At 43.5% G+C, this 10,360-nt stretch overlaps 1 protein-coding gene across 1 annotated transcript; it reads right to left on the reverse strand.

Annotated features, from left to right (window-relative positions):
- Positions 1-598: 598 nt before the first annotated feature.
- Positions 599-8,341, reverse strand: LOC308112828 (serine/threonine-protein kinase SBK1). Its single transcript, XM_080468591.1, has 4 exons — positions 7,969-8,341; positions 4,880-5,042; positions 2,985-3,187; positions 599-2,901 (listed from the first exon to the last, which is right to left on the reverse strand). Exons 2-4 carry the CDS (start codon positions 5,040-5,042, stop codon positions 2,233-2,235), a joined length of 1,035 nt encoding a protein of 344 aa, XP_080324717.1. The 5' UTR covers positions 7,969-8,341; the 3' UTR covers positions 599-2,232.
- Between the last annotated feature and the right edge of the window lie 2,019 nt (positions 8,342-10,360).

Here is a 10,360-nt window from a genome sequence, read left to right on the forward strand (position 1 = left end):
ACACTCGTATTCGTTGTCGTGTAAACGGGGCCTGAGTTAAGCAATCATTGAAAAAAGAAATGCACTCTGGTTAACAGGAAGTGGTAAGGTCAAAGGTCAATGCATGCGCTGCACCCATTGGCTGGAGCAGACCACAACCGGTTTTTAGTCCAAATAAATAAATGTTTTTATTGATGTATTTTTTTAATTATAATTATTATAAAATTATGATATTCACACATCAAAATAATCTGAATAAACGCATTTTAAAAATCATGATCTCACTGATTTTTTTCCTGAAATTTGAATATAGTCATCAGAGCTCATGAATAATCTAATTTAAATCCCTGGTGGTATTTAATCTGAAGGTGCTCAGCAGTGAAAGACCCCTTCACTTCCTGTGGAGCTTCTTTATGTAGTCTGCATGTTCTTCCTCTGTGACGGTTTCCCCTCAGTGCTCAGGTTTTCTTCCACAGTCAGAAAACATGCATTTGAGCTTATGGATGGATAGATTAGCATAATTTTTTTTTTAGAAAACTGATTATTTATGGTGGATATTTTATATTTAGAAAAATACATTGTGGTGTGATTTAGGCTAAATAACATGACCATGCACTGTATCCGCAAAGTTTTTAATCCGGCTCCCAAGGTGGAAAGATTCTTTCACGGCGCAAATCCCTCCTGCAGAGACTGATGGAGGCTACAGAGCCTGTTACTGCGCATGCACAACTCTCCCCCTCCCTCCTGCTCATCCAGTTGTAAACAAACATGGCGGCTGCGTAGTGGTACGACCCGCGGTCTATATTCGAGTTTTATCTTCCAGATCAGTAGTTTAATAGTTGAGACTCTCCCCTGATAGCATCCGATGTGTCATCAGTCCATGCGGATGTCGGGTTCTCTCCATTTTCTTCACGTTTATAGTGTGTTGTTCTCTGCACACGTCTGTGTAGTTTCATTACAAAATCAAGCAGCAGCGCCCTCCAGTGGCCCGGCATACTAACTGCATCGTTGTCTCTGTGTCCGCTGCTGCTTTTTTTTTGCGGATTCGGTGTTCTCACGTGAAACGTTGTCGTGTAAACAGGGCTTAATACTGCAAGTCAACCACTTAGACTTAATTATACATTTCAAGTGGGAGTAGTTAACTTCTCCACCGCTGTATTTTTATTGATCAATACAATAGCTCAGCTCTTAAAAACATAAGACTGGTTCTGAATATTTAGAAGCTTTTATAGGGAAACAGTGGAGCATAAAGCCATTTGGAATAATAGATTTTCTTTTGAAATCAGGACCACGCGGTGGTGCCGTGGTTTTTGCTCTCGCCTTGCTTCACAGGGATCAACACCGCGTGTGGCCTTTCTGTGTTGAGTTTGCATGTTCTCCGTTTTGTCTGAGCACTTTCGCTTTCCTCCACAGCCCAAAATGGATTTGGTCAAAGGAAAAGTCTGCGTGAAGTGATTCAGAAATGCAATAAGGGGAATGTGTTTCACCAAAAATCACGGATTATTTGCAGAACTCTTGACATTTACTGAAGATAGTCGAGGTCCAGAGTTGAACCAGCTTCCAAGAAGAGTCGTCTCATGTCTCATATGGTTTGTCGTCCATTCATCCATATTCTACAGCTCGAGCTCAAGCGTCTGATCGAGTCTTAAAGTCCAGCCGAGCCATTTGAGATACTTCGAGCGTCTGAATGATGCTCCCTGGTTTCCACCCATTAGATGTTCACCGAGTAAGTTTTTATGAATGAAGCTGAAGAACCCACAAAGGCACAGGTAGAACATGGAAACTCCACACAGGAAGGCCCCCATTGCAGTCGAACCAGAAACTTTCTTACTGCTTGTTGCTCTGACTAAAGTAAAGACTTATTTTGTGGCTGTTTCATGGTTCTCCGGTTGGAAACTACCAGATAATTTAGTCAAACTTTGTGAAAGCACCTCCACTTGAGCACAATTGTATTTATTACACATTGAATTGGTGCCAATGACCTAATCTTGTACACTATAAATAGAACTGTCTATAAAGAGACTACAAGTTGGATTTTGAGGTGCTTTCATCCTTACTAAAGTATTTTATGCTGAATCTTTACAGCTTTCACTTAAATCTGATTCTGTCAGTATGTTCCAGCAGCACTTTGATTGGTCTCTGTTGGATCCCATCAAAGAGCCAAAAGCGGACTCAGAATGATTCGCTTTCATTCAGCATGATACAAACCACATGCTTTTTACCTACAGATTACAAGCCACCTCTCAGCTTCTTTTAGATTAATTTCATATCACTTTCTGTTCCGTTGTCCTCCTTGCTGTTCCCGCCATTATTCCCAGAGTCACTGATTTTACCCTGCTCGTCACCCTGTACCTTCTTCAACCATTCCTTGTCCACATACGCCTTCACCACCCCCACCGCACGCCTCTTCCCCACGTCTGGATCCAAAAGCTTGGCGAACATCTCCATAGCGTCTGGAGTGAATCTTTTCCACAACAGAGGGACGTCCTCCTCAGTGTCCGGCCTCTCCTCCATCTGGCACCACTCTGCAAACTCCTGGTAGAAGTCGTCGGAGTCCATGCAGCGCTCCCAGGGGAAGTAGCCGGTGAGGATGCAGAAGATGACCACTCCAAAGGCCCACGTGTCCAGACCGGGCTCCACGCTGAGCGGCGGAGCGCTGACTTCCTGTTGGCCCTCCAGCAGGGCCACCGTGCACAGTTCTGGGGCCATGTAGGGAAGCGTTCCCGTGATGTAGCTTATCAGGGTGCCTCGCTTTTGGGCAAGGCCAAAGTCTGCCAGCTTGACCTGGCAGCAGTGATTGTCCAGCAGGAGGATGTTTTCTGGCTTGACGTCGCGGTGGACCAGGCCGTGGCTGTGGATGAACTCCAAAGCGCTGGAGATCTGAAGGACACAGCGCTTGACTGAAGTTTCAGGGATACCCACCTGGAAGAAACAGAGAAGCTATAATCGACGTCATTGAGACTCTGGACTTGGACTCTGTCCTATGCCATGACTGTTCGACTCACCTTTGGCTGAATAACCGCGAAAAGGTCCCTCCCAATGACCAGCTCCTGGGCAAAGCAGTAGTGCTCATTAGACTGGAAAGCGATGCCAAAGAGGCCCACGATGCAGGGGTGGTGTGACAGGTGTAAGGAGATGCAGTACTCCCGCAGGAAGCCCTGCAGCTTAGTTGAGGCTTTGGGCATCACTTTCAAGGCCATGGGAGTTCCTGCAGAACATCCAGCTATTATTGTCACGGATCATGGACATCAGCTGACAGAAGAAAAGTAACCTACATGCCTATGACCATTTCAGTAAGACGATATTTAAATCTATTAGTCAGAGCCTTATATGGATGTTTACTCAAAATCATAGAGATCTCAGGGGTTACCCCCCAACCATGTAAACACAGTCACTGTAATGCTTTTCAAATTAAAAGCATCCAGGCCTAAAGCCAGCAAGCCTTATTCGCCACGTAAAAATTATTTCTCTGTATTTTATCTAAAGCAGAGGAGTCCAAGCTGTGGCCTGGGAACAAACTTTAATCTGGGGACCATTTTTAACTCGGCAGGCAGCAGCTTGACTTTATAGTAACAAAACAAGGTGAATTGATGTGGTTTGGATTGATTTTTAAACATTTAGTAAACCTTCGCTTTAAAGTTTTCATAATCACACAAACACTATTGTTTTGCCTTTTGAGTCCAACTTAAGTATCTGTGATTTGCTTTAAAAAACAATAGTTTGATATTTTTGATCATATGCATTTTGATAGGCCACTGAAAAAAGAATTCTTACTCATTAAGATATAATTTAACTTCCAAATAACAAATTAAATTGGACATTAAATAGACTGTAGTCTTGGAAACATTTCACAAAAAAGAAATGATTTAAAAGTACATAAAGATTTGATTTTCTTTCCATAAAAACTAAGAGCTCTACAAAGGGTTCAGGGCTAAGGGTCTGATGTTGGGGGGTCGTCTAAATAATTACTGTTTCCTATTTGTAAGAATCGGAAATTATAAATTGGAAGCTCAATGTTCTCAAAGAAATGAAAAATAATCTCTCCCGATGTGCAGATTAATCCCAAAAATTGATTCTTCTGATACCACGTTTCTCTGTTTAGAGATCAATTTACATTAACATCGGTATTTCAATATTGAGGTCATATTTACTGCAATTTGGTCCAGTTACTTCTTCTTCCATGTGTGATCAGTGAAGCTAATGAAGAAGCTGCAGTTTAGATCATCATGTCAGTGAATGACGTGTTTAGGTGAAGCCGGACGGAAACCGTGATGCTTGGAGTTCCAACAAAGAATAAGAACATCATCATTTTTACAAACTATTATTTGTAGGACCTTGTACCTCACTCAGTACAAACTTATGTGTATGTAGGTGTCATAACCAGCTCTGGTTTGACTTGGTATTGGATAGGAAAAGAACTTGGTGATCAGTAACAATCTCTTTTGTATTTTTGGTTTAAGTGTCCATCCATCCATTTACTCCCACTTTTCCCTTTCTGGGTCACGGGGGTGGCAGTATGAGCAGCGTCACGCACATCACACTGATTAAAAACCTTCGTAGAGGTGGTGACTCCACGGGAAGGCGTGGTGACATAATCCCACTGCCTTGAGACTGCAAGGCTCATGCTCTAAAATCTGAGCAAGCCGGGGGTAGAATGGCTCACAGTCGTCCCTGGGTGGGCTTGAACCACCAACCTTTCGGTTAACAGCCGAACGCGCTAACCGATTGCGCCACAGAGACTTCTTGAGAATGTCTCTTGTTAAAATTGTTTATTTGTTCCAAGATAAAGTATTAAACACAAATACTGTCGCTCAAAATGTGAGTATTAACTAACTAACTAACTAACCCATACTTGAAAGCCCCGAGCCTGAAGACGTTAGAAACCAAAAGCTGGCCGTACCCCTGAAGCGATGAGTGACCAGCAGCACTTTTCCATATTTCCCTCTGCCGATCTCCTTGATGATGTTGAAGTGCTCCTGGATCTCCAGGTTTCCGAGGCTCTGTGCCGTCAGCTCGATCAGCTCGTCGATTAAGCTGCCGTCAGCAAGGCCCAGCTCGATCATCTTCAGCCAAACAGAAACAAGAAGAGACGGCGGACGGGATGTTACTGAAGCTGGAGCGGCAGCAGGAGCAGCAGCAGGAGCAGTTTTTGTTTTTTGTATTTTTCTTCCAGAGAGGGATGGTCTTATGTTGGGGGTCTAAGGAAAACTAGATATTGTCTCTTCTTCGTCTTGTCTTTTTAATGTGAATAAAGACAATCTGATACAGTTTGTATTCTACAGAGAAGTAAAAGTCACTCTGACATCCAGATAACAGTACTCTGCTTTGAAAAGCTGCACCAATACAGCGATGTCCGGGAGAAAAGTGACTCAACTGGAGGTCTCCTCAAAGTGGTTTAAAGACAGAGGAGAGGAAATGAGTACAACCCCTGGCAAAGATTATGGAATCACCAGTCAGTCTTGGAGGATTGTTCATTCAGTTGTTTAATTTTGTAGATAAAAAGTAGATCACAGACATGCCACAAAACTAAAGTCATTTCAATTGTTTTCGTATTCGAAATAAATGGCAACTTTCTGGCTTTAAGAAACACTAAAAGAAATCAAGAAAAAAAAATTTGTGGGAGTCAAAAACAATTGCCTTTTTAGAAAAAATTATGGAATCACTCAATTTTGAGGAAAAAAATACGGAATTACCCTGTAAATTTCCATTGCCTCAACCAACACCTGCATTAAATTAAATCCGCTCATTAGTCTGCACTTCAAAAGGAGCGCTCACACCTTGGAGAGCTGCTGCACCAAGTGGATTGACATGAATCATGGCTCCAACACCAGAGGTGTCAGTTGAAGCAGAGGAGAGGATTATCAAACGTCTTAACGAAGGTAAATCATCACGGAACGTTGCAAAAGATGTTGGTTGTTCACAGTCAGCTGTGTCTAACATCTGGACCAAGTACAAACAACATGGGAAAGCTGTAAAAGGCAAGCGTGCTGGTAGACCACGGAAGACATCAAAGTGTCAAGACAGAAAACTCAAAGCTACATGTCCTGAAAACAGAAAATGCACGGCAAAACAAATGAGGGACAAATAGGTGGAAACTGGAGTCAACGTCCGTGACCGAACGGTAAGAAATCACCTAAAGGAAATGGGATTTACGTACAGAAAAGCTAAACAAAAGCCATCATTAACACCTAAACAGAAACAAACCAGGTTAAAATGGGCTGTGGAAAAGCAATGGTGGACTGTGGGTGACTGGATGACGGTCAACTTCAGTGATGAATCGTGAATCTGCATTGGGCAAGGCGATGATACTGGAACTTTTGCTTGGTGCCGTTCCAATGAGATTTATGAAGACGACTGCCTGAAGAAAACATGCAAATTTCCACAGTTATTGACGATATCATGTCAGGTAAAGGCACTGGGGAGATGGCAGTCATTACATCTTCAATAAATGCTTTACGTTGACATTTTGGACACTTTTCTTATTCCATCAATTGAAAGGATGTTTGGGGACGATGACTTCATTTTTCAAGACGATAATGCCTCTTGCCATAGAGCAAAAACTGTGGAAACTTTCCTTGAGGAAAGACACATGAGGTCAATGTCATGGCCTGCAAATAGTCCGGATCTCGATCCAAATGAAACTCTGGGGTGGAATTTGAAGAAAATGGCTCCAACCTGCAAAGCTGATCTGACAACAGCAGAGAAAGTTGGATCCAGATTGATGAAGAGTACTGTTTGTCTCTTGTTAGGTCCAGGCCTCAGAGACTGCAAGCTGCTATAAAAGCCAGCAATTGTTATTGACGACCACAATTTTGTTCCCTTGATTTCTTTTAGTGTTCCTTAAAGCCAGATAGTTACCGTTTAAAATGACTTTAGTTTTATGGCATGTCTGTGATCTGCTTTTTATCTACAAAATTAAACAACTGAACGAACAACCTCCAAGCCTGACGGGTGATTCCATAATCTTTGCCAGGGGTTGTACTCAGCGAGAACCATAAAGACCGAATGAACATACCTAGAACTGTTATTTAGTTGAAGGCACAATACCTTTTTTAAACACAAACTGCCAAATTTAACATTTATTGCAGATGATGGCGGCTGGATTCTCTCCTCGAGGCACATGAGCTTTTTAGATTTTTAATTATTGTACACATATACATGATTGATCTGAGCCACACGGTGCCGACAGCTCAGCACTGTGATAAACAAGAACATCTAAGGAGGTATTTAAAGGTAGTAAAGTAACTATAATCACCCCCTAAATTCAGTTAGTGTCACTGAATACTTTTCATGCATTAGAGTACCAATGGTAGTCATGTACAAAGTGACTGAAATACATGAAATACACTGTCTGTGGACGTTTCAGTGACTCTATATTCTCAACTAAATACGTACCTTAAAGAATAAAATTAATAAATAAATAGCCCTCACTCTTTCTGGATATTTTTTTCTTTACATTGTTTCAAATTGTGACTTTCTAGGGTCACTAAAAATATACTTTACTTTATTCGTGTATAATTAATCAAGCTTTATTTTGGACAACTATCCATCATCACACTGATTCTAAAATTTAGAGCTTAAAAATGTTAGATAATGTCTTTTTCTGCTGAGTTCCAAAGTACAACAATTTGTGGGGGAAAAAAAGGTTGTGACTGGAAACATGTAAATTTTCCTAAAAATCACAGTGGGCCTGATGAAATACCTTTGTAATCTAACAGTATTAAACATTTTTCACATTTTGAAGCAAGCAAGACAAAGTTCAGTCAAAGTACAAAGCAATTTGATCTAATTCTGATCAGTTCTCAAAATCTCACTCACAGAATTGACTCTTGATTTTAGAGTTTGTCACGAACTAAGAGGAAATTTGCAGAAAGGTCTGGTAAAGAGAGAATAAGGAGAAAAGTTTTGTGTTGCTGGTAAGTTGTGAAACTGCTGGAGAGCAGCTCTTTAACGTCACATTGACCAGACATCGGTCTGCTTCAGGCTTACCTTGTCTGTAGACTGCTGTCAGCACAGTCACTGGAGTCTGAAAACAGGCAATCCAAACACACACACTCTCTGTCACACACTCTCTGTCACACACTCACACACACAATCAGACCAGCGGAGAAACAATGAGCTTTGTTGTGAAGAGCTCAGGTTGAATGTGAATCTTCCTCCTGCTGCTGCTGCTGCTGCTGCACACAGCTCTGCTCTCCACTGCTGCCAGGAGCCAGCCGACAGCTGATTACACACACACACACACACACACACACACACACACACACACACACACACACACACACACACACGACTCTACACTGTCATTTCCTGGGGGGTTCGCCATAAAAGCTGTTGATCAGACTCTGACCTTTCCCTGAATGTCACCTCGCTCCGTCCACAGCGTGTCTTTTACTCTTTAATTTACTATCTACTGCTAATTTGATGGAGGATACATCACCCCCCAGAATTGCCAGCAGGGATGAAATGCAAACCACACAAAAACACATCAGATAAATCTGTCACACAACACGGTGAGCGCAGCAGATTCGGACTCCATCGTGCAGTTTACAGAGTTTATTAGAGGTAAGAGCAACAGTGTCCAACAGGGTAACCCAAAGCCAGGTCCAATAAACAGACGTCCAAAAGCACTAAGGGCAAACGGCGGGGAAACACTAGGGTGGATACAAAAGACATGGGATGTCTACTGAAGAGGGACAAAGACAACCTGGCACTGAGCGAAACACAGGGAAACACAGGTGACATGTAGGAGTTCAATTGTTTGCAGGCAGGCGCTGGTCCGACACCAGGTCCACTGGGAACCCGAGGATTCTGAAGACCTGATTCAGTAGAGTATCAGTTTCTTTGGCGGAAGGCAGTTTAGGGAGAGCAATGAAATGCCCCATTTTGGAGAATCGGTCCACAACCATGAGAATGACTGTATTACCTCCAGACACGGGCAGCCCAGTAACGAAGCCCATTGCGACGGGGTGCATGAGGCCAGGCACTGGACAACGGGGGTCTTTGTGCTGGGCGCAGACATGGCAGGTGGCCACAAAGTCCTGAATGTTTCTGTAGGTGCTGGGCCACCAAAACCGCTGTCTGACCGCGAAAATAGTTCTGCTGCCTCCCGGATGATAGAACACAGACGAGGAGTGGTCCCTCAGGATCACGTCGAACCTGAGGGTCTCGGGAACAAGAAGGTGGTTTGGTGGGCACTTCCCCAGTACCGGCTAGCCCTCAAGAGCATTCTTGACTCTCTCCTCTATCTCCCAAGAGATCGCCCCCACAAAACATGTGGAGGGCAAAATTGTGTCAGAGCCCTCGACCGCAGGGGAGGAGTCAAGCAGCCGTGAGAGGGCGTCTGGTTGAACAGTTTTTGGTGCCCACCTGGCCTGACGTGAGTTCAGTCTCCGGTCCTCAGATACTCTAGATTCTTGTGGTCAGTCCAAACTATGAATGGAGTCTTTGCCACCTCTGGCCAGTGCCGCCACTCCTCCAAGGCTAACTTCACGACCAGCAGCTCTTGGTTACTGGCGTCGTACTTCCTCTCTGCGGTGGTCAGCCTCCTGGAGAGGAAGGCACCGAGTTGGACAAGGTGGTCAGTAGAGCTCCTCTGAGAGAAGACTGTCCCCATGCCGAGGTTGGAGGCGTCCACTTCAACAATAAACTGTCTCTTGGGATTCAGGAGCATCAGGACAGGTGTGCCTGTATGGAGAGTGTTGAGGCACTTGAGGGCAGCGGCGCCTTGAGGGGATCAGGAGAATTGTATATCCACAGTGGTTAAAAATGCAGTGGGGTGGTTACGCTGCTGAATTCCCTAAAGAACTGTCTGTAGAAATTGGCAAACCTAAAAAAGCCTTGTAGCTATTTTTTGCTTGGCCAATTTCTGACGGCGGAGACGTTCTCCTGATCCTTCACCCGAACCAACGACAAAGAAAACAACCAGTTTACTTAAGACTCGTCTGACGTCTCGGACCTGAGTTGTTAATTTGGGGGAGAAGACCAGGATTTCTCTGAGTACGTCATTCACCAAGGCCTGAAACGCTGAAACGCCAGGCAGTCCAAAGGGCGTCAGACGTGAGCCTGACAGGTGACTGACAAAATAAAACCGTAAGTGACAAACAGTAAAGACGCATACACTTCACGGAGACACGGGACGAGACCTGACAAAGTCTAAATAGAAGTCTTCTATGCAGAGTGGAATTTAGGAGGAGTTAAATGAAAAGATGTCCCACTTTTCAGCAAATGCAATTTTACCGGAGTTTTGAAACGTCCACATTGTAGAAAACTTGAGCTGTTATAGATGACTAGCTATCAGAAAACATGCCAAACGTAATGAATTGCCTTAAAAGCTCATTTAATTCTTCTCATTATCATTATTTTTGGGGGTTTTGTGGCT

Source organism: Lipophrys pholis (assembly GCF_963383615.2).
Source record: "Lipophrys pholis genome assembly, chromosome: 8".
NCBI lineage: Eukaryota > Metazoa > Chordata > Actinopteri > Blenniiformes > Blenniidae > Lipophrys > Lipophrys pholis.